The 27,647-nt window shown below is 43.5% G+C and overlaps 1 protein-coding gene across 3 annotated transcripts in view; it reads right to left on the reverse strand.

Annotated features, from left to right (window-relative positions):
- Nucleotides 1-18,842: 18,842 nt before the first annotated feature.
- Nucleotides 18,843-27,647, reverse strand: part of HLF (HLF transcription factor, PAR bZIP family member) — a 60,488-nt gene continuing 51,683 nt past the window's right edge. For 2 of the 3 annotated variants that reach the window (XM_008011412.3, XM_037993677.2), the window contains exon 4: nucleotides 18,843-23,252. In XM_008011412.3, the coding sequence (XP_008009603.1) occupies nucleotides 23,037-23,252 (216 nt within the window). In that variant the 3' untranslated portion in view covers nucleotides 18,843-23,036. Of the gene's footprint in view, nucleotides 23,256-27,647 lie in introns of all 3 variants that reach the window. The other variant, XM_008011411.3, reaches the window with a different exon arrangement.

Genomic DNA, 27,647 nt, shown 5'->3' on the forward strand with positions numbered 1-27,647 from the left:
CCCAAGGATGCAAAAGTAATGAAGACACCTTCCAAGGAAGCCACTCTCCCATGAAGGAGACAGACAGAAAGACACACACACACCCACACACACACACACACACACACACACACACACACACACAAAGCCATAAAATAAGACGTCCAAAATACAATGATGGAGAAACACAGGGCATTTGAGGAACACAGAATACCTGGAAATGTTTGTAACTTATCCTCCTCACATGAAAGTCACAAACTGCTGAAAAGAGAGGGGTTTTAAGAGTTTCCTTGCAAGTTTAAAAAACAGAGGGCGCTTTCCCTCTCAGTCAATCTGAAGATCCAGGCTCCCACCGACCTCCTTTCTCCAAGACCCTCCAACCACGGCCTCTCTCCTTGTGCTGCTAGCAAGCTTGTTGAACTTAAGTGGGAATGGGCCTCTTCCTTTCTGGATATAACCCCAAGATGTATTCCTCAGACCTCCTCCTTCTGGGATGAGAAGTCCCACACCTTCTATTAGCCCTGGAGTCCTACCAACATTCCTTTTCCTGCCCTTGTTGGGGGGACTCTCTTGGGCCCCTTTTGCATCTAGCACTCCTGGAGTGGACTCAGGAATGCTGATGAATGCATTATCACACAGGCATGTTATTCTTGCTTGGGTGTCGATCTGAGCAGTTTCCAGTGAACTTATGGCTCTGCAGAAAGTATTGTTAAATGGGAAATTTATTTAAAAAAAGAAAAGCAAGAATATTTATATGACACATGGCAAGTCAGAGAGGCAGATATTATAGAGGTCTGGGTTCTAGTCCTGGTTTCCTTACATGCACCCTGGGTCCAAGCCTTTCCATGTGTCTCTACCCCGTAGTCCCAGCTACCATCACTTCTGCCTTCATCTGTTCCACTTAACTTCCACGTATACCTCATCATAATTTATTCTCCATATGGCAGCCAGAGGGATCTTTTTAAAATGTAAATCAGAGCATGCCACTCCCCTGCTAAAATATTTCAGATAGTTTTGCTGCACTTAGGATGAAATCCAGACTCCTTGACAAATCTTGTAATACCTTCCATATTCCGACATCTGCCTACCTCTCTAGCCCTATCCTGAACCCCTCTTCTCACTGTCTAAACTGTCTGACCTTCTCTCTGTCCCTTCATCACAGGAATGTCATTTCTGCCTCAGGACGTTTGCACCTGCAGTTTTTGTTGACTGAACTATATTTCCCCAAGACCTAGGCATGGCTTCTTCTTCTTATGAGTCAGGGCTTAGTTTCAAAGAGACCTTTGTTTTTTCTTCTTTTTATTTATTTTTTTTATTTTTTATTTTTTTTTTTTTTGAGACGGAGTCTTGCTCTGTAGCCCAGGCTGGAGTGCAGTGGCTGGATCTCAGCTCACTGCAAGCTCCGCCTCCTGGGATCACGCCATTCTCCGGCCTCAGCCTCCCAAGTAGCTGGGACTACAGGCGCCCACCACCTCGCCCGGCTAGTTTTTTGTATTTCTTAGTAGAGACGGGGTTTCACCTTAAAGAAGTCTTTTCTGATCATTTTGCCTAGAACTTCCCTATCACAGCTTTTTCATTCTGCTTTCTTTTATTCTTTTCATGGTATTTATTTATTGTAATTTGAAATTATTTTGTTTGTTTGTTAAATGTCTTCCCTGTTCCCCTCATTGGCTGTCCCAGTCACTACAGCATCCAGAATAGGGTGTAAGCATAATAGATAATCAATAAGTTGTTGAATGTTCGAGTGAGTGACTATGCTAAAAGTCATTTAATATACCTGAGCCCCAAATTCTTTAACAATAAAATGGGGAAGAATGTCTCCTTAGGTACATATTGGATTTATTTTTATTTATTTTTATTTTTTTAGATGGAGTCTTGCTCTGTTGCCCAGACTGGAGTGCAGTGGTGCGATCTCAGCTCACAGCAAGCTCCTCCTCCCGGGTTCACGCCATTATACTGCCTCAGCCTCCCAAGTAGCCAGGACTACAGGTGCCTGCCACCACGCCCGGCTAATTTTTGTATTTTTAGTAGAGACGGGGTTTCACTGTGTTAGCCAGGATGGTCTCGATCTCCTGACCTGGTGGTCTGCCCACCTCGGCCTTCCAAAGTGCTGGGATTACAGGCGTGAGCCACTGCGCCCGGCCTACATATTGGATCTTCAATCATTGTTAGAAAACTCTCTGTGGTAGATATGGGTGTTATAGCCACAGAAGAAATGGAAATCCAGAAATTATTTGGGCTAAATAATTTGCCTAAAATTATAGTTGTGCCCTGAAAGTTTATCCTCATTGAGATGCCAGTGAAGATCTGGGAGAGAGAAGCAAGGGAGAGAAATTTTCTATGTTCTTCCAAGTTTTAAATCTCACCAAAAAGCCACTCATTGGAGAATGGAGTCATATACTATCTATCTAGTACTCCTGACAGCAAGGTCTGTGGCTAGGACTCTATATGCCCACACAGAATTCTTCTGCATCTGATTCATTCTGAGCACACCCACCACATTCAGTCATTCATTTGCTTGTATAGGTTGGTGTGAAAGTAATCGCGGTTTTTGCTATTACTTTCAAAGGCAAAAACCGCAATTACTTTCGCACCAACCTAATACATCAATTCATTGCATACATGCTGTTAGCAGCCAGTCGCTATTGTAGGTACATGGCAGCTTCAGGGAGGAACCCCTGATTCATAATAAGGGTATGTCCCTGGAATCCCCTAGAAATGGATAGTCCCCGATGGGGTCTATTCGTCAAACTCTAATTCTTGAGGCTAATTAAAGTAATACATTTAAAATGATTGTTAGACCAGGTGAGGTGGCTCATGCTTATAATCTCAGCACTTTGGTAGGCCATGGTGGGCAGATCACTTGAGGCCAGGAGTTCGAGACCAGTCTGGCCAACATGGCAAAACCCTGTCTCTACTAAAAATACAAAAATTTGTCGGGCAAGGTGGCACAGGCCTGTAATCCCAGCTGAGGCTTAGGCAGGAGAATCACCTGAACTCTGGAGGTGGAGGTTCCAGTGAACTGAGATTGCGCCACTGCACTCCAGCCTGGGTGTCAGAGTGAGACTCTGTCTCAAAAAAAAAATAAAAATAAAAAATAAACAAATAAATAAAATGCTTGTTACCCAGGATTCTGGCATGGAGTAGGCACTCAAGAGATGTTAGTGATAATGATGTTAGAGCATGTACCTTTTTCCTCAGCCAGGTTGTCTAGAAGAGGAGAAAGAGATTTAAAATGCCCTTGGCGATTTTTCCCTCCCAGAGTCATCCTGTTAGAGAAATCCAGCTCACATGATTCCCATTGCCTTTTCCGAAATCCACAGCCTATACAAGCAACTGAAAGTAATAAGCATAATATAAATGCTGTGTCTTTCCTAATTAAAATCCATCCAGAAAGGGATGCCAGGGTTATTTTTGTCTATGTGGCAGAGGAAGTTTTATTACATAAATCCAGCCTTCTCAACAGAGTCCAAGAGGAGGTGTGTCCATGTGTGCTTGTGTGTGTCCCTGTGTGTCCACACATGCACCCATATGCATGTAGCATGAGTTTGGGGGTGTGGCCAAGAATGCATGGTTGGCACTGAACAGGTTGAAGGGTCTGAATTTTCAAAGGGAGCTATTGATAGAGCCACTGGCAATCGCTTCCCAAGGCATCTTAGGCTGGTGAAGAACCTTGGAGTCTGCCTTGGCCCTCTTTGCTAGTTCTGAAGAAACACACTGGGATGGCTTTTCCATGAGGGGATGTTGACCTAGCTCTCTCAGCAGAGGCTCCGCATGTTTGGTGGCTCTTCTTGGAAACAGTGGTTGCCAGAGCAGCTGTGTCAGCCTGGTTCTCCAGAAAAGATGGGAAAGCAGTCAGGGAGCCCTCTGCTAACCCAAGGGCTTCTTTCCAGGGGACAGCTCCCAAGAGCAATCCACACAGGAAACCCAGTCCAGATAGAAAAGAGATGACAATGGAAAAACAAGGAGGAAAAGAAGAGAGGGAAGGAAAAGGAAGAAGGGCAAGGAGATTTAAAAGGCTTAATTAAGAGACATTCTGAGGATGGGTTTTCTTTTCAAGGGCAGGAGTTCATTTCTGTGTGGGAGGCCAGCTGGCTGAAGTATGAAGATAGTTTAGGGCACACGTTTCATTTTCAAGGGACTCTTCCTTCTCTTCACCTGGCCCTGAACTGTTGCTGCAACTCTACTAATACTTGTGAGATGAATCTCAATGTATTTTCTCATGTTGATAAATTTGTTTCTTCTCCAGCAGCCCCTCTGCCACATTGCTACTGGGAAGGAGAATGTCCTAGAGTAGGCAAGAAGGCAGATATGATGCTAAGGGGACTTCCTACCCAACAGGAAAGAGGGGGGAAAATGCATCTGCAGGTCTGATGAGGGGGCTCAGAAGAGAGAAAAGACAGGGCAAGAGACAAGAGATGGGATGTTTTCACCCCTCAACTCAAACCCAGGGTCATTGTGGGTAGGAGGGGAGGAAAGATATTGGGCAGGAGTCTCAAAACTTCCAGATAGGGAAATAGGATAACGTACACCTGGGAAATAGAAAGGTCTTGGAGACAGCCCATGGTTAGCCGCCACAGCATCCAGCATGGCACAACAGCAGCAGGCTAGCAGGGCTGAGGAAGGTCCACGTGAATGGGCTGGAGGCCCAACTGCCCGAGATTTACAGACTCCAGCTTGGTGCAGGGAACACATCGGAGGCCCCTAGGGAGATGCAGAGGCTGAAAGAAATGAAGGACCAAAACAACCCCCAGGCTGTAGATAAGAGGGTAGGGATCTCATCTCTGGAGTCCAGGTCAGGGATCACACACAAGGCTCTGAAGGACAAGGTGGGATTTGCCTTCCCAGGCAAATAGGCACAAACCAGACTAGAACAACCCACAGATCAGCATAGACCTGAGGCCAGCATGGGAACCTGAGACTCCCCACCTCATCGCCATAGAATCTGTGAGTTCTACCTGCACCCAGTCACAATCTCAAGAAATAGAAGAAGGTGAAAAGATCTTGAAAGAAACTGTCCTGGATATTTGTACTTTGAATGAATTGAATTCTTAACCCAAAGATATCAAATTGAGTGAAAAATCCTGCTTTAAACTGGAAAAGAAGAAATTATATGTAACTGGCCAATTAAGTTTTTAATGAACTCAAATAAGGATGAAATCAAGTATAGGTCATTTTAAGAGCTGCGTTTTTTTCACAACTCAGTTGTAGTGTAAAGTTTTTGACCACTCGGTAATAAGGACCTTGCACATTTGCAAATAAATTTAGAGTGTACGAGTCATTTTCACATATGTTATTCTTTTTGAACTTCACCTTGAATCAAGATGGATGTTAGTCTGACTTTACAGATGCAGAAAATGGAGGCTCAGCAGTAGTAGGACACTTGCCAAAGTTCAATGTAGATGAAGGCCTGCTCTAGGGCCATTTCAACTACAAACTGCAGAGTCTCAGTCTAATACAGTGATGCTCAACTGGGGCGAATTTTTTGGCAATTTCAGTTGTCACAACAGAGGAGAAGGTGCGCTATTGGCATTTAGTTGGTATTTAGTAATGATATTTAGGGGTATTGTTAAATATCCCACAACGCACAGGACAGCCCCCACAACAAAGACTTATGTGGCCCAAAATATCAAGACTGCTGAGATGGAGAAACCCTCTATGATATTACAGAGGATTCCCAGGGTGGGAAATGACTGTCTCCTTTCACACTTGTAGAAATGGACAAGAACTCAGAGCTGAGACAATTGCAACTTAACAAGAAAGCCCCAACTAACAAACTTATTTGCCGGAAACATAGACTTATCGGAGCTTCATTTCCAAAATGCTGTTGGCGATGGGTGAGTGAGAGGTCTTGCAGAGGATTAAGAAGAAATTGTGTTCACTTTGGACAGGGGAGTACCCAGAGGTATACTGAAAGCAGATAGTATTTAATCTCCCCTCCTTTGACAACACAATTATCTTCAGCAACTATCATAAAATAAAACAAATAATAGTAACTGACAGAAAACCATGCTTTTAAAAATTTTTGTTGAATGTCATGTTAATAATCATGTCATAAAGATGGCAACAATAGACACTGGGGACTACTAGAGGTGGGGAGGGAGGGAGCAGGGGGCAAGGGTTGAAAAATTATTGGGTGCTTGCTCACCATCTGGGTGACAAGATCATTTGTATCTCAAACCTTAGCATCACACAATATATCTGGTATGGTTTGGCTGTGTCCCCACCCAAATCTCATCTTGAATTGTAGCTCCCATAATTCTCTGAGGGAGAGACCCGATGGGAGATAATTGAATCACTGGGGGTGGTTTCCCCCATACTGTTCTCATGGTAGTGAAAAAATCTCAGGAGCTCTGATGGTTTTATAAGGGGAAACCCCTTTTAGCTTGGCCCTCATTCTCTCTTGTCTGCCACCATGTAAGACATGCCTTCTGCCATGATTGTGAGGCCTCCCCAGCCATGTGGAACTGTGAGTCCATTAAACATCTTTTTCTTTATAAACTACACAGTCTTGGTATGTCTTTATCAGCAGCATGAAAGCAGACTAATACAATATCCATGCATATATGTCCCCTGAATCTAAAAAAATTGAAATTATTAAATAGCAATGATGTTAGTAAAATAAATAAGTAAATATAGCAAAACAGGAAAAGAGCAGTAGACAACTCATACTTTTTAATTACATTAGTGTATCTTCTTTTAAAAGAAAAAAACATATACCCACATATCAGGCTGTGGCAATAATGCATAATAATATTACAGATTTTGTGTTTGTGCCTGAACTTCTGTAAATTTGTTAATAACTTTGTCAAAATTGGTCTTCTAGGCACATTTGACTGGGTAACCAGATTTATCAAGCTATTTTCACTCACAGTTGATCAGAGAACTTTTAATTAATTTTAATTTTGAAATGTTCTTTCACTCCGAGGAACAGATTTGCATATAGTAATTTTAATACTGACTTGAGGGCAAGTTTAGAAGAGATTCATAAAAATCCTATTCCCCAACAGGTTTCAGAAATTGCAATACTGCCCATGTCTTTGTTTCCTTTCAGGATTTATCCTAGCAGCTTTTCAAAGTCTTCGTATTTGAAAATTCCACCAAAATACCTTCAGCAGAAATTTCATAATTTCTATTGTAGTTGATAAAAACTTGAAAAACTTTTCTTTTGCAAAACAGAAAAATGCTGAATAATATAGAACATTGATGTCATCCCTTTTAAAATCGCTCCAGACGAGGTACCCTGAACTGCCTACACCATGGGCTGACCCGCCCTGCTGCTCAGCCCTTGGATGCTTCCTGGAGGAGGAATGCTTCATGGTTTAGGGGAAGGATCTAGGTGGTAAGGCAGGCTTCATTGCATCACAATATTCCAAGATTAGATTTTTTCTTTTTTATGTTTTTTTAACTTTGCAAAAAGAATATGAAAATACAGAGACACATTAAGGAATAAATATCACACATTGAATTAGTTAGGATTAGGTTTGTTTGCAATCCATAACGTCATCTCTGTCCTCAAAAATGCTGGCAGCTTTGCAGAAGGGGCTCAGCTGTGGACAAGTGTATTGAAATTGCACTGCAGAAAGTTAGCCACGGCAAGAGAGGGACATGTGGAGCGCTTGGGTTGGAAGTGGGTGGGTTCAGAGGAAGGAGTGACTGCTTCCAACTGGGAAACTAAGGAACATTTCATGGGAAAAGTGATGACATTCATCATGAAGAATGGGTAGGATTTAGATACTTAAAGCCTGCTTAGGTCTAGAAGACAGCAGACTGAAGAAACGAGGCTCTTGTGCCTCCATATTTCCACCTGCAAAACAAGAATCAGATCATCTTTGCCCTTAGGATCCTGCATAGAAAATAGCCAAAGAGGAGACAGGGTGCTGTATTGAACAGCCTGGCCTGGGGAGCAGGGATGGCATTTAGCTGTGTGTAACACTTGGCAGGTCACTTTCCTTCTCTAGGCCCCAAGGCTCTCATCTAGAAAATGAAAAGATTCACCAGATGGAGTATATCAAAAGCATCCTCTGACCCAAACATTATCTTGTGATCCTTACAGTGCCTTGGGGAAGGCTTCTGAGAATGGGCAACGGGCTTCCTGCTCGCATAGACACTTTAGTGAATGGGTATCACAACTATGGCATGGTTACAAGGTCACGGTCAGGGGGCCAGGACTACTAGGGTCCTGTCTGGGCTTTTTCTGTTTTCATCTACCTGCCTGGGCCCTCAAATCTTCATCCCTACTTTGCCTATAGTCATTTCCACCTCCCATCCACGTGCACCCATTCACACCCCCTCCTCCACCACCGCTGCACACAGGGGAGAAAAGTAAGAAGGGAAGGAGCAGAGGAAAGAGGGAGAGACAGAGAGAGAAGGAGGGGGATAGAGAGGGGTGAGGGGAAATGGAGGGGGAAAGAGACAGAAAAGGAGGGAGGGAGTGGAGGAGTAAGGTAGAGAGAGTGACAGAAACAATGACAGAGATGGAGACAGAATGAGATGAGGGGAAGGGAGAGAGAGGGAGAATGGGGAGGGAGGGAGTGAAGGAGAGGGGGAGGAGAAAAAGAGGGAGAGAGCGAGCGAGAGAGAAAAAGAATGAAAGATTGAGAGAGAGAGAGAACGACCAGCTTGGTACACAAATAGCTCAAATCCAAGGTTCCCACTGACAACCTTGAGGCTGGGGGACGCCTCCCCTGTGTCTCCTCTTTCAAATGATGTTTCCTCTATTTCCGAGATTCATCTTCATTCAAAAGAAAGAAAGGCACTTTGGTCTTTTAAGGGTTCCTTTTCATGAAGCCTTTCTTGTGTCAGCTTCCCTCTGTAGTTCTGGGGAGGCAGCAGGGGGGTTGGGGCCTGAGAGAAGGGTGAAGGAGTTTCTGCAATGCTGCCCGGGGAAGAGGCGGATGGGCTGGAGACAGGGAGGGGCATCGCAGGACAGGCACAGAAAGCTTGTCAAAGCACACTCAGTTTTTGGCTTCAAAGCTATGAACAGAAAAGTTAGCAAGAGGAGAATGAGGTTACAGGTGGGGGAGGCTTGTTTTAGGAAGGACAGCCCTATCTCAGATGGAATAAACGGAGCCCTGGCTTCTCCCTCCCAAATCACAGGGAGTGGGCGGAGGAGCACCAGGAGGCAGGCTGGGGAGCCAGCGAACTGTCAGAGGCATTTACTTCTTTCAGTGTATTCAAAATTAATTAATTATAGCTGAGGACATTGGCGTATATTTGCAGGGGGTTGAGGTGGCACACATGAGGTCTTCCCAGCACATACTTCCTTGGGGATTTGGGATGTCAAAACACTCAGCAGCACGGACCTCCTGGCTCCCCTCTGACCCTGGGTAAGGTTTGCCATCACCAAATCTGTCTCCTTGTTTATTGTACCCTGAGTCCCTCACAGGGTTGCTGAAAGGGCCAAAATGAAAAACAGATGAGGGACTGTTAAACTGTACAACGGTGTTCAGATGTGGTGGGATCCTGATCCCATGGGCAGGAATCATTTTTCCTTCCCTGAGTGCATCCTCTTCACAGGCAAAGTTCATGAGGGACCCTCCTTTTTCTTTCCTTCCTCTCACCCTCTTCCAAGGTCACAGGATGCTGGGAAGAGGAGGGACAGAAATGATGACTGGGGAAGAAACCTGGATTAGAGCTGGGCCTTGTGACTCATGCTGGAGTCCATTGTATCTACTTCCAAGGAAAATCACAGAATCTTCAATTGGCTGTGGATGTGGGGTCAACTAACGGGCACTGCCTTCCAGTCTTTTATACCCTGGGACTCATTTTCAGTAGTGGCTTCAGAATTTCTACAGAGAAGTAACTCAAGAGCTGTGGTCTATTTAAGGGGTAGAAGGTGCCGTCACAGGAATTGGAAGCCATGTTAGCAAAGCAAGGATCCTGGTTTTACTTGAGTATGTGCAAATTTGGGGTGGCTTTTGGAAATGAGTGGTGATCATGCGAGACAAAAGTCCATGATGCTTGCACTATCAATTTACTTTGGGGATGGAAGATAAAGATGTGATGAGGATTGCTAGGGGTAAGATTGATGTCACGGCACGAGCATCAGATGGGAAGTTTGCAAACCTAGGATAGAATTCAGTCTCCAACATCAACTATTTGACTTCTCATCTTGAAATAGAATAGTAGATGAGAGACTCTCTAAGACTCCTTTCTTAATCCATCCTCTGCCTCTAGTAGGTTAGGATAGAAACCTTACAAGTAAACCTAGCCTATAAGGGACAAATGTCTCAAATGGTGTCATTATGTTTTCTCATGTCCCTTGTGTTATTCATTTAATTTTCAAAGGTCAGAGAGAGAACACTAATCCTGAGCCACTTCCTTCAAGAGGCTCCTTATCCATCTCCTTCAAGGTCCAGGGAGAAGAGAGGGGATAGGGCAGTACAAAGGAAGAAACTCATTCTTGTTGAATGTTTACTATTCCAGGCCTCCAATGCTTCATATTTGTTATCTTGCCGAGTCAAATAATATTAAGATGGCACTAATGACTCTGAGGTTCAGAAAGATTAAGTATAATGTTACCAGCTAAAAAGGACTTCTCCATACTGGACGCTCCATAAATACCTGTTTCTGAAATAAATGGATGCCAGAGACAGGGTTCGAACCCAGTTTTCATTCAACTCCAAAGTCTGTGTGTTTTTCACGCTGCATCCTCAAGCCCAGCTTGGAAAGGAAGATGGTGATTGAACTTCTTCAAATGCTGCCCATCTCTGGCAAGCTTTGTCCAAAATGTCATTCAGGAGAAACTCTTCCGAGGCCATGCACCAAATAATCAGTGATGACCTCACTTTCCCTCTCCACTGACGAACGATTCTGCAAGGCACGTTGGTTGATTCAAACAGAAGGAAATTTAAAAAGCAAGTATGTTGTGGCACTTGTGGTTGTGTTACAGTAGGTGATTAGTGAGACACGAGCAGGGCAGAAGAGGACCCCCCACCCCACCGCCCCGACCACAGGAATGTCAGGCGACCATCAGGTGTTGGTCAGGCAGTTGTTAAACTGTCTCTTTAAAATAATAATTGACCTCAGCCAGCCCAAGGAAAAGGCCAGTCTCCCAATAGATAAAAACATCTGAAACTGGTGATGAGCAGCTTCTCTATGCGATCTCAGGAGGTGGGCGAGTGGGCTCGAGCATGTGCGCTAAGAGGCAAAATGGTGGCATTTAATTGGCATATGACCTTCTTCTAGGAACATTTGACTAGTAAGGGAAGAAGGCCTCAAGTGAACATGCATACAACTTCAGAGAACACTGACAGTGCGGCTCCTCCCAAGTTGCAAGAGATAGAAGCCTACTCAAACTAGCCTTTAAAAAAGGTGGGGTGGGAGAGGGTAACTATAATGCTAGATACTGTTCAGAATTCAAGGGAAGCGCAACAGTTAATCAGGAAGGACAAGAATCAAGGAAATCCAAGGACTTTGAAGGATTGCAAAGACATGTACTAACCTGCTATTCACTCCTCCACTGACTCATTTTGTCCCTCTGTGATTTTTGGTGGTGGTGGGTTTTTTTGTTTGTTTGTTTTTTTGTTTTTTTGAGACAATGTTTCGCTCTTGTTCCCCAGGCTGGAGTGCAGTGGAGCAGTCTCGGCTCACTGCAACCTCCGCCTCCTGGGTTCAAGGGATTCTCCTGCCTCAGTCTCCCAAATAGCTGGGATTACAGGCATCCGCCACCACACCCAGCTAATTTTTTGTATTTTTTTGAGACCAAGTTTTGCTCTTGTTGCCTAGGTCACACAATGGCGTGATCTCAGCTCACTGCAACCTCCACCTCCTGGGTTCAAGTGATTCTCCTGCCTCAGCCTCCCAAGTAGCTGGGATTACAGGCGCCTGCCAACACACCCAGCTAATTTTTGTATATTTAGTAGAGACGGGGTTTCACCATGTTGACCAGGCTGGTCTTAAACTTCTGACCTCAGGTGATCTGCCCGCCTTCGCCTCCCAAAGTGCTGGGATTACAGGCATGAGCCCCTGTGCTCTGTGTTGTTTAGGGGAGAACTTTGCAATCTTCAATGTGCACAGGAATCATCTGGAGATCTTGTTAAACTAGAGATTGTGATTCAGGAGTCTAAGACAGGACCAAAGAGGCTACGCTCCTGAAAAGCTTCCAGTTGATGCTGATGTTGCTAATTTGTGGACCACATTTGGAGAAGAACTTTGATCATGAGTTCACAAGCTCCAAGTGTAATCACCTGGGGAAAAAATTTTAAACTATGCCTGAGTTCCACCCCTACCCCATTCCCACCTCTCCCATTTTGACTCAGTTGAATGCAAGTATGACCTGGGATTCGCATTTTTAAAGTTTCCCAGGTGATTCTAATGAGCAGTAAAGTTTGAGAGCCACTATCTTAGACTTCAGTTGATGCAGTGGAATGGCTCCTCTGGGCCCAGGTGTCCCTCCTAGTCAGGCAGCCGTGGATGGAGGTAGTGCTCAAATTATAAACACATCAGCCACACTCAGGAATATATAGGACAGGTGGTCAAACAGGAAGCAGGAGTGGGCAGGTAGGCAAAGATCAGCACATCTAGAACAGGAAGGGGCTTGGAGTTCAAATAACTTGGGTTCAAATCTTGGCATTACCGTTTCCCTAGTTACATGCTTTGCTCCAGGAATTCTGATTTCAGAACTCTTTGAACTTTGGTTTCTTTAATGGAAAGATGAAAGCTACAATTCCTGACCCATATTCCTCTCAACCAGAGGGTGCAGAGTAGAATGAACCGAGAGAGCTTTCTAAGGAAAATGGGCCGGCGTTCCACACCAGAGTCTGCAAATTCAACAAGTCGCAGGCTGATGCCAGGCATGAGTGTTTTTGCAAACTCCTGAGAGGATCCTTATGCGCATCCCTGACAGTGAACCATGGATCGACTGAGATTATGGAACTTAGAGCTGTCCTTGACTCCTACTAAACCCTGCAGGCTCAACCTTCCTAGATAGCTCTTGAATCTATGCATCCACCTCGTCCCTAGAGACTTACTCAGAGACTAAAGTAGAAATCTCCCTCGCTCTTCCTAATTCTGTGCAATCCGTCTTCCTCATAATTGCCAGTATTATCTTTCTAACATAGATACCTGCTCATGTCATTCTCCTGGTCAGGCTAAAGTCCAAAGGTCTTAGAGCAGCATGCAAGGAAATTCACGGTCTGGTCATTCCTCATTTTTTACCACTCATCTTATACCCTTGCACCAACCATGCTGTTGCCTGTAGGAGTGTTCTGTTCTCTTCTCTTACCTCTGTGCTGCCACCTGGGATATCCCTCTCCATCTCTTCCTGACAAGATCCGGCTCATATTCACTCACCTCAACCATATCCCTCTTTCTGGGGACTCTCCAGACCCATCCTGTGCCCCATCAGAGCTTATGGGAGGCATGGGGTCAATTCTATTTTAGGGGCTATAAGACACATTTCAAAAGATATAGAAATGCCAGAAGAAAGTTACAAAAAAAGTTGTTATTCTATCTTTAGGAATATGTATATTCACTTGGAAACAAATCAAACATTCTAATTTGAGCCCCTTCAAAAATGTTAGAACTGGCCAAATAACCCTTCTGCTCTTTCACCTCCATCAGCCCCACTCTAATGCCCTGCCTTAAGCCAGCAGGACGCACATCTAGTGGTGCATAAAGTATATCCAAGGGATATGTTTGCATAGGCAAGTCTTAAGGGAATTTCTAGGTCCTCAAATTCTGTATGTATTTTTTCTTAAAATTGACCTACCTGAAATAGTGGTTGCTGATGAGGCCTCATGCTGGTTGGTTTTTTTCCTTTCCTCTCCTTTTGCAATCACATTTCCCCTCGTTTTACAAAACATAGGCATACTTCCTACCTATCCTAAACCTTACTCTAGCTCTGGGCTCCGGTTCCAGGCAGAAAAATGTCCGGGGCAACAGACAAAGGGACAACAAGGAAGTTTGTTGTCTGTGAAGTCTTTTTCTTTATCTGTTATCCACAGCCACTCCCATCCATCTTCCTAGATTTGTAGTTCTGTTAAAGTTTTGTTTTTCATGGATAATAATTATTTAAAAATTTACCATAGATGTGGTTTTGATCATGCATATGCTAGTAATGAAGGTAACCATAAGTCATACCTAAAGAAAAAAAAATTTTCTTTTATGAGCCTTGCTTTATTTTCTCTGAAAATAGTAAGAATCTCAGTCTACAGCTATTGTTTTATGACTGAGAAATATGATGGAGGGGCAATATAAGACTTTCAGGCATAAAAATATATTACATAAGAAACAAACTCAGTGGGGAAACAGAATGTAAATAATGATTTCAATAAAAAAAGTGGTATACAAATTCCAACTCTACTTTTCAAATAGATGTTGGTTGGTATTAAATCACTAGGGTTTTAATAGTTCATCAGATATATTAAAAAGAGTCATGAAGTAGCTTATTTTTAAATGCAAGTACTTAGAGCAGCTATTACATCCTTTGCAACTATTTAAACTTGTGATAAAAAAATTTTAGTTGTCAACTTTATAATGTGCTATGTGGATTCATGGTTTAAAAAGAATTTTAGGGAGCATGTGAGCAAAAAAATTGAAAGACCAGTGCTCTAAAAAATGGTAGGCCTCATCTTGAAGTGAGTATCTGAATAACTGGGGCTGGGGATGAAGGGGGCACTGAGTGGCCAGGGAGAGAATTTGGACTCAGGAGAGTATAATGAGTAGAAAAGCTGATCTGGAAGTAGAGGCTAGTTCCCCTGTGATATGGTTTGGCTGTGTCCCCACCCAAATCTCATCTTGAATTGTAGCTTTCATAATCCCATGTCATGGGAGGGACCTGGTGGGAGGTAACTGAATCACGGGGGCAGGTTTTTCCCATGCTGTTCTTGTGATAGTGAATAAGTATCATAAGATCTGATAGTTTTATAAAGGGCAGTTTCCCTACACATGCTCTCTCTTTCCTGCTGCCATGTAAGATGTGCCTTTACTCCTCCTTCACCTTCCACTAGGATTGTGAGGCCTCCCCAGCCACGTGGAACTGTGAGTCCATCAAACCTCTTTTTCTTTATACATGACCTAGTCTCAGGTATTTCTTCATAGCATGAAATGGACTAATACACCCTGAGAGCAACTGAACAATTCTGGACAGTGTTCAAACGCAGGATAAATGGAGGGAAGAGGTAGGCAGTGATGTTCTGAAGGTCCAACCCAACAGGCTTAGCCTAACCAGGGTAGGAGGTCTGTCCAGAAGGTGGAAAAACCTCAAAGTCATGTATGTGAGGGGTGATGAGCCTAGGTTTCAGTTGGGAACCTCGCAAAGATGTCAAGACCTCAAATTAAGGACACTGGGCTTCAGAAGAAGGTTCTCATATTAGCGTTAGGCTAAACAGCAGTTAGGCCATGGAACAAGCAACCTCAGTATCTCAATGGTTTAATACAGAGAAGCTTTTTCCTCCCTTGTGTAACAGTTTGATGACTCAGTGTCATGCCAGACCCCTATTAATCTCAACAAGCAAGGTACCATGTTTGAGAGGCAGAAGAAGAAACCCAGAGCTACCAAATGAGACATAAATTATTATTAGAGGAAATTTACACACAGGGATGGTCCAGTGGCAGTGGGCCAGACAGGAGAACCACAACCACTTGCAAATAGCATGTAGTTTATAATATAGCATTTCCACTTCGCACCCTCCCCTTAACAACCTCCATCTGACAACCTTCATTTAACCCAAAACAAAGGGCTTTGATCCCCTGTATGGCTCGTGGTCCTTGGGACAGGCTGGGGGTTCAGATGTTCATCATAAAAAATGCCTCCAAGCTGGCCACTCCCAGATTCCTGAGCTTGGAACTCTGAGCACATATTCCACTGTGTCTGCCCTATAGGGTCATTCTCAGAGTATGCTTAAGCTGTTGCTGTCAGGTGTGTTTGCCATATACTCAGGATCAGGTTCCCATCCTTCTTAGTCTCCATCTTCTCCAGGAGCCAGAAAAAAGGAGAGAGAGGGGATCAGGTGGCACTGTTTATGGGCCTTTCATGGAATTGACACCTGGGGTTACTTCTGCTTATGTTCCTTTGGACAGAATTCAGTTGAATGGTCATACTAGAGGCAAGGGAGCCTGGAAAAAGTGGTCTAGTTGAATGTCCAGAAGGTGAATAAAGAGGTTTGGTCAACTCCTGATGTTTCCCACCCCTGTCAAACTCTGGAGTCAGGCTTTGGTCTGGGTTAAAATGCTGATTACTGGCCGGGCGCGGTGGCTCACGCCTGTAATCCAGCACTTTGGGAGGCCAAGACAGGCAGATCACAAGGTCAGGAGATCGAGATCATCCTGGCTAACACGGTGAAACCCTGTTTCTACTAAAAAATACAAAAAACTAGCCGGGCGAGGTGGTGGGTACCTGTAGTCCCAGCTACTTGGGAGGCTGAGGCAGGAGAATGGCATAAACCCCGGAGGCGGAGCTTGCAGTGAGCTGAGATCCGGCCACTGCACTCCAGTCTGGGCGACAGAACGAGACTCCGTCTCAAAAAAAAAAAAAAAAAAAAATGCTGATTACCTAATTTCCATAAGCCTGTTTCTTTATCTGCAAAACAGGGATAATAATAGTACCTGTTTTGTAGTGTGAGGATTAAATGAGATGCGGAAGGCACAGGTTTAGGACTTAATAACTGTTATCTCTCTGTACCGTTTCCAGGCATCGTGCCAGGCTTTGCAGGATAAAAAGAAGTTAGAGACAGGGACTTTGGATCCAAGTCCTCCCTGACTCAAAACCCAGAGAGGCAGAGGATGCTTGCCACGTTTGACTAGTCCTATCTCCTCTAAAGGATCTTTTTGATTTATTACCAAGAAGCCATCTTCTGACCACAAAGACAAGATTTCAATAATTCTCACCCGGTTCCTAGCTGAAGATGTCCGAAGAGACTTCTAGGCCAATGATTTTCAATGAGGAAATTGAATTTGTATGCTTTGAAGAGAGGGGCTTGATTGGGTGGTGTGTTATGTTTAAGCGTGCATGGAAGAGCCATCCTACATGCAGCATGTGACGGTCCCCCAGGGACTGAGGACTTGTGTATGACTGGGAGTCTATGCAGCTTGGCTTTGTATCAGTTCTTGCCATTACGGAGTCCAAATGCTCTCTAGGCAGGAAGTCATTTCCTCCAAAAGATTTGAAGATGCCAAATATAAAATCAGTTGCCCCAGAAGAATCTTAAGCTAAGGTCACTATTCTTATTCCTCTGAGAAAGGTGACAGGTGGGCTGGGTGTGGTGGCTCATACCTCTAATCCCAGCACTTTAGGAGGGTGAGGTGGGCGGATCACGAGGTCAAGAGATGGAGACCATCCTGGCCAACATGGTGAAACCCTGCCTCTACTAAAAACACAAAACTTAGCTGGGCGTGGTGGCACACACCTGTAATCCCAGCTACTCGGGAGGCTGAGGCAGGAGAGTCGTTTGAATCCAGGAGGCAGAGGTTGCAGTGAGCCGAGATCACGCCAGTGCACTCCAGTCTGGTGACAGAGTGAGACACCACCTCAACAACAACAAAAAGGTGAAAGGTGTTTGATGGGTGAAAATAGAGCTGAACCTAACTTGTAACCACTCAATTTTAACTGGAGATTGTCACCAAGTAAGAGATGCCCATCGACCTTGTGCACAAAGCTGGTGCTAGTCTATGAACTATTGATGAAGTCATACTATGAAAGAACATTTCTAATGGTGTACCATCCGTTCTCACACCATCAGCCATCCTGCTCCAGCATGTGAGCAGGGGAATGGTTTTCTGTCCTCTTTGAAGGAACAAATGGTCTGAAATATTGACTAAGAAAAATGCTCAAGGCATACATTCTACTCCCGTGGGCCCCACGCAGTTATCTATTGAAGGCCTCGGATGTGCCAGAGACAATTCATTTGTTGTCATTAGTTCCCCCCACTACCCTCAGAAGTGAGTATACCTTCATTTTACAGATGAGATTTACGTTCGAAACTGTTTAGAAGCTGCTCAAGGTCACATACCCACTAGGTGACAGATTTGAATCCAGAATTCTACTCCTCAACACAGAGTCCCCTTCTCACTATGCCAGAGATGCTGCGTTTCTTGGCCTGGGCTGCAGCCCCACGCAGCTGGTTTTGAGCTCCCCAGGTAAATCCACTGGGCTTCGTGGGCTGAGAACCACTGCTCTACGTCAGCCTTCTTATAGGAATCAGGAGTTTTACTCCCCCTTGCATCACAGGTTCCTTCAGGGAAGTAAACAAAAAAAGCGACAAGTCTTCTCTACAGCAAAATAAATGTGTTTATACACCAAAAAGTTGCATACAATTTCAGATAATTATGGAATCTCTGAAGCTTCTGCATAGATCCCCCAAGGGTCATGAACTTGAATTAAGAGCCAAGTCTATAAATCCTTAACACCAATAATTTGGCTGCACATGGGAGTTGGCTGGGATCACTTTAAAAATTCAGATTTCCAGGCCCCATCCAAGAACTACTGATTGAGAATCTCTGGATTTATACTCCTAGATGTTTGCTGAATTTTTTTTTATATATTAGAGAACGAGACACTCTGTGGACTGGCTTTTGGGAACCACCCCTCTAAATGATGCTCATTCCAGGGATCAGAATTCATCTCAGCCGCTTTTACCTCTGTAACATTAGGTAAGCTACTTAACTCCCCTTTCAATTTTGTCTTCTGTAAATGGGGATAATAATTGTCCCTACCTCATAGAGCTAATATGGAATAAAATACTCCATCTACTTGTTTAGCACAGTGACTGGCACATAACTACCCAATAAATGTTAATTTATTACTAATTATATAGTATTATCATTTTATTATCTAGGTAATAATCTATAAATGGTCTCTTTGCTACTGAGGTGAGAACAGAATACCATTGCTAGCCAACTGTTAATAAAAATACATGAAAGAAAGGAAAAAATTCAAAGTTTATTCAACATTAAGAATAACAGACAGATAAAGGTTTGGACTTAACAGCATAAATACCACCAATATCATGGTGTACAATTAAACTAACCTCATGTCAACTTGTACCTGTTTAACAGATGCAATCTTTGTGGTGTTGCCAAAAGGATAATGGATTATTGTTATGTTTGGTAAGGTGCTTAAAATTAAAGACTTTATGTCGACTTATTCACACACACACACACACACACGCACACACACACACTTACACTTGGCCTCCTGCAAAATGTATTGACTTTAGTTGCTATATCCGATTCGGATAAGGCTTTGCTCATTTTTTAAATGACATTAATAATTGCAGAAAAAACCTGGAGGAGACCTTGGCCTTGCCAGTGGGAGTACCTAGAAGCAGAAGGTGATCGCCACCTGGACGGCAGAACACTTAGTCTCAGACACCTGCAGGGTGCCGAGACCCCAGTGCTAAATCCAGATCTCCAACTGCCATCACACACAGGCAAGCAGGCCTGGTCCCCTGCCTTGGGATCGCTCTAATTAACTGTGATAAAGATTAAGTTTTCCTTAAAGGAAGATTAGGGTAAAATGAGATAAACTACTAGAAAAACCAAAGTATAGGTTTGCATTTCACAGAATGTCTATTGTTTTACCCTGGGACAGTGGGGAAGGTGCCACTGATAATTCTTCTTGCTTCTTCTGAAAACAGACCCTAGACCTTCGAATGTACATTTGGAATTACTGTGAGTTCCCCACCAAACCAGTGGGTTAGAAGGAACCTCTGGGTTATCTAGTACAGGTTCCCATCCACCCCACTGTGGAATCCCATCTGTATTCTCCTCAAACAAAGGGTCCTTCTGCTTCGAGGGATGGGTCCATGGAGGCCTGCTGTATTTGAAGCCAAAAGGCCTATCACAGTCTTGCCAATAATGTGATATTTGAGTGGTTCCAAGTAGCCACTTTCTGAAGAGAAAGAAATAATGATTTACAGCCCTCCCCTCCACTAACTACCTCCTTAAGGCAGCACCAGCAGAAAGATAGGCTGGTCAATGTTTGCCTTTCTTTGCCAAGTCTAGTCAAAAGAAACAACAATGTGACCTCATCATGAGGTCCTAAGCTGCTCCTTCCAAATCATCTCTAGATGATGTCAGTGTGATATGATTTGGATTCCCTGTTAATGGCCAAATAATTAATCTCTGAAAGATGCTTAGGATGAAAAGGTGAAAAATGACAAAGGGACTCTCATAATAGCTGCAGTGTGCAGACATGTGTCTGACCCTGGTTGACCCAAATCACTCAGAGTCAAGCCATGGGCCCCCCGCTCCATGGAGCAGATCCGCCTTGTTTGCTAGTTAACTGCCCTGGATGGAGAGGCAGCCAGTCCAGAGGGAGTGTTCGTGGGTGTGCGTCGTGACAATGACTTACATATAAGGCACCTGTACAGACTCCAAACTGTTTAAATGTTTAAGACGAGGTAGGTTTCTGAAACCTCTCCTGGCACACAAGAGAATACATTTTATTAGAATCTTTTTATTTTTTTCTGCAGAAAACATTTCAGATGCTCATTTGATATAAACATCTAATTCCAAGAAAGACCAGTGCTCACATATAGTTTTTTCAGCTACCATTTGATATGGCCATAAATTTGGATGGTTCATGCTGCAATCCTTCCACAATTCTCCATTTAAAGACATCATTTTTCTTTGTTTTTAATGACTACTGCCATCTAACAATTCTACAATTCACCTCTTTGCCTGTAAAAAGGCCAACTCTACGTCCACTTGTGTCTCACATTGATATCTTTTATCTAGCTCTGCTTAAGATTGCAAAGGTTTTTGATTTTAGTATTCACCTGAACAATGTATTGCAACTCCAATTGTACTGCAATTCTGATACACCCCCACCTCTTGCTGTTATCTACAGCTTGTGGCAAAATGAACACCTAGTGGAAATATCCTACTGGTTGGGTTTCCCAAGTCTACGACACTATGAGAGAAGCATTGCTGATGGACTGACAGGAAGACCACCAGATCATTAAAGAATTAGATATTCTGAAGGCAGGAAACTAGAAAATCCCATTGATGAAAGGATATTTTAATCTAGCATAAAATGTTTCTTTGTCGTAACAGCAGAATTTCTTGACATTTTACAACTTAATGAAACAAAAGAACAATCATCTTTAAAGTCAAACATCTATCAAATTATAAACCAAACACATAGCACCGATATCGACCTCATAAAACGTGCGGGCCCGCAGGGTAGAACAGAACTGTCTGGGGCACTGGTAGCAACGTGCCATTCCAGGAACTCAGAATTTCGAAGTGAACATTTTTGTGGCAGATGCTTTTCCTAAAAAACACTGTATCATCCAATAAATATTTGACTAAAATCCATTTTGTGCTTTTGGGTGACGTTAACTGACTTCTTTCTGAGGCCTAATAAGAAACAAGAAAGCTCCTTGTGTATTTTAGAGCAGGATTCGTCATCACAAGCCTCGATACTGTCATAAAATTTTAATTTAAAGCAGAAAACATGCTGATGTGTCAGTGATAGGGCTTAAAATATTAAAGACTTCAAAAACCCCCAAGCGCTTCTTCTCTGTACAACATTGGTGAATATATATCTTTGCTATATAATTTTAAAACATGGAATAGTTTTCCTCTCCTCTTTTCTATATATAATATATGTCTTCCAAAATACATTGTCAGTATTTATATCTGAAAAATACTGTACAAAAAAGAACTTCCTATAATTACTCTGTATAAACATTAAACGATTTAATAATCTCTCCTTTTGGTCTATAGTAAACATTTAAATTGATTGGATTAACCACAGTTTGTGACAACACCATCCCCTTCTGAGATACACCAGTGTCTTTTACATTCATTTTTCAGAAGTCCACTTTATAAGAGCACATACGTTCAAAAGCAAACAGAGAATAAGAAACATAAGCTTCAGAATCATTAATTTATGAGGCATTCAAAAAGGACACCACTGGGAAAAAGGGCCTTAGAAAACATCAACTTATTAACTTAATCAACTGATTTTCTTTTTAAAAACAGCAAAGTATAATTCACAAAAATATATATATTACCAAAAAATGGGAAAACTGAATCTTAAGTAACTGTTTTGAATATCAAGAGGGATATGGAAAAAGTTAACTAGAAAATCGGGGGGCGAGGCAGCGTGTCAGGGAAGGGAAACAACAAAACCGAACACATCAATGTCAAAGGCTAATCCAAGACGCAGTTTTTGGCTCGTGTACTGATAAATTAACCCCTCATCCTTAGACCTCCCATTTCCCTCTGCTTCCTTGTCCTAGGGAATAGTCTGGCCATGCTCAAATGCATTACTTTACTTTTTGTGTTTTAAAAGACAGTGAAATTCTTAGGTAGGGAAAATATCCTACGTCCACTAGTAATACTCAGGCAGCATGCTCTAGCGTACAATAGGATTATTGCTTTAGGTACAGACAGTGCAAAAACACACTCTGTGTTCTATTAATAGTACTCTTACTTATCTGGGGTTGGTAGAATGAAAAGGAAACTTAGTAGATAGCGGGAAGTAAATATGGGATCTAATAAATCTAAACAGCACTTTAATTTGAAGACGATTATCACCAAAACTGAAAGTAAGAGAAAAGCAACCTGTGAAGGACTAGAGCTGCGGTGTAGTGCTAAGTTATTGTGTGCACCTCATTAGCATGGTAACTTATGGACTAAACAGAAACAAGAGCTTGTACTCTTAAAAAAACTGAGATCCACTATTTTACCAGGGCCCTTTTTAGTGAATCCAAGCAGAGAGTCCTGGAAGAGTAGGTAAGCTCGAACACGAAGCAACGCTGAACAGGCAGGAGTGAAGGAGGGAGGGGATGGGAGACCCGCGAGAGGGCTCCTCAGTCTAGTAAAAACATGGCACCTTTCTTCGTTGGAACTAAAAGACGATGAGAGGGCTATCTTAAAATGGCAAGAGCAAAGGAACACGCACACGCACATACCGCTGACCACACGCATAAGCACAAGCACATATACACGCACACACACACAGATGCACACCAAAATGGGAGCCAGTTGTGTTTATGCCTCTGGTAAAGTGCTGATGTCAGAAAGGTTGGTTTGGGTGTGGTGCTATCAGACAGGAAACAAACTGTCCATCTATTCCAAAGCCAGCCTGCAAAAATGCCATCCTACAGGGGCCCGTGTCTGGCCTCATACTTGGCAAGTATGTTCTTGCATTTGCCCAGCTCCTTCCTCAAGTCAGCCACCTCCTGGCGGAGGGCCGAGTTCTCCTTCTCCAGGAAGGAGGCCCGGATGGCGATCTGGTTCTCCTTCAGCCTCCGGGCGTCGCGGGAGCGCTTGGCAGCCATGTTGTTCTTTCTGCGCCTTGCCCAGTACTTGTCATCCTGCTCATTAGTTACAGAAGGGAAAAAAAAAACAAGATATTAGATTTCAGCAAAGTCCAGGGCCAGCCAGGGCACAGGCAGGCTCCAGGACTGTGCAGAGGCGCCAACCCGGGTTTCTTAGCTTGTGTCTCCTTCCTTGACAGTTTCTGCATGTCTGAGAGTGTGGCCCACGAGCCACACTTCCTTTCTGGAGCAAGGACCCACCAATCTGTCCCAACAGGCTCCTACTCTTTGCCCAGCAGAGGTGTGCTCAGTGAGGCAGAGATCAAAGGCTGAATGGAAAGCAGGTGGCTCACCTCACCCTTAAATGACATTCCAACTTTCTTTACTCTCCCTGCTTAACATTTTATTTTAAGAACCCTTTTCCTCCATGGGCACTCATATGCTTTTTTGGGTATGAGTTGGCGCAAAAATTTTAGAAGGCAATCTGGCAATATCGATCAACTATTTAAACGCATATACTATTGATCTAGCAACTCCACCTCCAGGATTTTGTCCTGTAGCAACCTTCATACATGTGCATATACACACAAGCATACACTGTTCACTGCAGCATTATGTGCAGTAGAAAAAAATGAGGAAAAACTATGCCTAGGAGATTTCATAACCATGTTATGATAGAGTCATACAAAGGAATACTTGGCAGCTGTTACAAACAATGACCCACCTGCACCAGAAAGATGTTCATGATATGCCACTGTGTGACTATGTGGGTGGAAACAATGACAGTTTACACACAAATATGTATGGTCTCATCCCAGTTTGATTAAAAATCATATAACATATTCATAGAAAGAGGCGCAGAATGATTTATACTAATCTATAAAAGCAGGGCCTCTAGAAGGGGGATTGGCAGAAGCAAAGCAAAGAGGTAAGACTTTCTACCTTTTATATTATTCTGAACCATTACGATATCATATAATGGATACATACACTTTGGTAATTAAAAATAGAAATTTAAAAAAAAGCCTTCAACCTGCCACTAATCAAAGTACTCATATTGGCGGCCAGAATTTACATAATTTACTCTAATTTCCTGTTTAACTGTTCTCTGGGCCCTAATTCGCCTGAGTAACATTTTACTGTGGTCAGTGTAAAAACAATCCCTCCTTCCCTGCCCTCCACCCCCACTGCTGCCTCCCTGACAGAAAGGAAAAACTTCTTAAGAAGACTCAGAAACAGGGATCTTCTTTTAGATCTTCCCAATTCATTGATGGTGCCACCCGGTGAATTTTACAACTCCCCTTTTTCAACAATTTGCAACAGCAAATCCCTCAGTCCTAGCAATTCTACTACCTGTAGTTCCATGACACCCAGAATAAGTGGATCAGGCCAGTGCTTGCCCCCTCAGAATTCCAAGAGGCAGCTGGCATTGGGGGAGGTCACATGGGTTGGGGCCAAGGCTGCAAGGAAAGTCTAAGGTCAGCAGTCCACCCCCAAAACTGCCCATTACCCTCAACAGGCATTTGCCCTGCACAAATACAGAAAATGTGGGATAGGAACTGTGTAGACACCTCCTATCTGCCATCCACAAACCAGTACTATCATCTTAAATAAAGCACCCCCAGCTTTTTATACATTTCATAACTATATGTAACAGGGTAAAAAAAAAAAAAAAACAATTTTCATAATAGATGATACCAGAATTCTTCTGGGTAGAGGGAGGCGGCTGCTCTTTGAAGAATACCTGGGTAAGCAAGCTAGGGCAGGTGTGCAACGGCTGTTGGCCATATTTGTTGTCTGTGCTTCTGAAAGCGAGCGGGGGAGAGGCTGGGAGGGGCCAGGAGAGTCCATGACATCATGGTGGTGAGGGGGCCCAAAGGCATATTAACAATAGTGGTGAAGCCTCCAGTTCTGACGGAAGTTATTTGTGTTTTGATGGAAGCCTGGGTTCTACTCCCTTCACAGTATCAGTAAATCTATACCCAACAATGTGCCCGGGAGTGTGGTTTCCAAGAACATTCAAAAGAGGACTTGATTTAGGATGTATCAGACTCTGCACACAGGGGAACAGCAGCCCAGGAAGCGAAGGATACCTAAGAACGAGCCCCTGGAACACTGTAGAAACTGCATGTATGTGATGGGGGAGGAATGAGGAGGTCACACCATAGGCCACAGGCTTGGTGTGGTCTAAGACAATTCTGACCAGGTCTTAAAGCCCAGGCAGTCACCAGCTGACTTCAGGGTAACAACCAACTTCTCTCTAACTTATTAGTGCTCTTCTCACTTCTAAAGTGCTTTCGTTTCCCAGCCTCACCTGTCCACACATGCAGATGAGCCAGCCAAGGTGCGGAATGCAAAACAAACCTTTCAGGTGGGAGGGAGGGGAGCTGGGAACCAGGTCAAGAAGAGGATACAGAAGGCAGGAATGACAAAAGGAGTGTCCTGGACTAGAAAAACCAGCTCGCCTCCCTTTGTTATCGCAGAATGGTTGTGGGCAGGGGGAAGAGGGATTTTGAGCAGGGCTGATAAACTAAACTTGGCACTCCATCCCCTGCCCCCTTTCCCTCTATCTCCCAGGTGCTGATGCCATCTGGCTACTCAGTTACCTCCATGCAACAAGGGACCCACTTAGCCCTGCCGCAGCCAACAGGTCAACACTCCCTGTTTCTCACCAGTCTAGAAGTTCCATGAAAGCAGGAACAGTATCAGTATTGGCTCACCTCAGTATTCCCAGCCCCTGATACCGGGTTAGAGGGTTGGCACACACTAGCATTTGGAAAATATTCATCGAGTGAATGAATGGACCCTTAAAAGCATCAAGAAATCCAGGTGATTAAATGGATTTTCAGCTAGGTACCCCAGCATGTCAACCTCAATTCTCCCTTCATTCTCCAGGGCATGCATGCTAACCCTAAGGACTGGCTCAAGAGAGGAAGTTCAGGCAGCTGCAGGGAAGATCATTTTTGGTGGGGGCCATTTCATTAAATTGGTTTCCTTGTCCAATGCTGGGGGCCAGAAACACCTTCTCCCCCACCTACCCTTAGCTCAGACCTTTCTGCCAGAAGGAGAAACATGCTACAGCTCTGCTTCCTGCTTTATATTAGCTCATGGTCTTTAGCTTGAGACTTCATCCACAACTAAAAAATATCCAAGGACACCGGGCAGGACAATGTGCCAGCCCATTCCCCCGCTGCTATGTGAAAAGGTCAGGCCTGACCATGACAGCAGCAATATGTGTAATTCCAGCACAGACAGTTTTTGCCTGGCCTCTTTGTTGCCAAGGTTACCTGGGTTATTAACTAATCTTGCTCTTTGGTGAATGTGGAGACCCTGTGAAGGTCTAGCTGGAAGTTCTATCTATCACTCATAGCAGCATCCTTTCAAACTACCCTCCATTCAAGAGGAAATCCATGTTGAACAGGATCCCTGGCTTTAGTTTAAGATATGAGGCTTTAAAATACACAAAAAATTGGATCACTAAGAAGACAAGACTAGGAAAGGCATCTCATTGAAATAAGGTACCTAACTGCCCAAGACCTGAGCCCATAGTGCCCCTTTCTTACCCCATCTCGGTCTAACCATCATTGTCCTGACTACTTTAGATTTTCTGGTGTTTTTACCATGTGATTTCCTTTTTTGATTCTCAGGGTGACAGCCACTGATTTGTCACCCACGGGCCTCTGTTATAGCCCTTGTCAGGGCCAACGTGCTGCTGTGATCTTCTGTGAAGCTAGATAACCTGGGAGCCAGGCTAAGCTTTCCTCTAATAGGTAGTGATCTGCTGACCTCAGCTTTCCATTTTCTGCATTTTCTCAACTGCAAGGTGATAACTTTGGACAAATGAATCTCTAAGGTCCCCTTCAGCCCTGACGTTTTCCTATTCTGCATCAATTAAGGTAATCTCAGGAATGTGGATGACAGCAGTGATTTAAATTGGCCAGGTACTTCTGCTTCCAGCATTTTTTCTAGATATGTAAAGCAGGAACAACTGGTCTAAGCCAGTTCAGACGATGTCTCAAATTCCTATTTCCCAGCCTAGGAGTGTCTCTACACAGGAACCCTAGTTAGGTTTGAGAGATGGGGGGCAGACAGTAAAAAACGGCTAATTATGTCTGGTTCCAAGGCCTTGACTATGTAATACTCATATCTCTAGTACCCATATGATTGGAAAGAAGCATGAAAGTTCTAAGCAATGGTTAATAAGAAATGGTTCTATTTTGGCATTAGCAGACATGGCATAATTTTGGAAAGAATTTTCATCCTAAGGTATCATTAAGTGTGACTGGTTAATTTTCTTTTAAGCTGTATTTGACTTCCAAGGTAAATCTATTTCCCTTTATAAATAATGTGTCCCTTCAACACTTCAGAGAAAACCTACTCAGAATTAACCTAGCAGTGAGATATTCAAGTGATCATTACTTAAGATACAAAGTGAACAGTACATATAAATGG

The sequence above is a fragment of the Chlorocebus sabaeus genome, chromosome 16, assembly GCF_047675955.1.
Source record: "Chlorocebus sabaeus isolate Y175 chromosome 16, mChlSab1.0.hap1, whole genome shotgun sequence".
Lineage (NCBI taxonomy): Eukaryota > Metazoa > Chordata > Mammalia > Primates > Cercopithecidae > Chlorocebus > Chlorocebus sabaeus.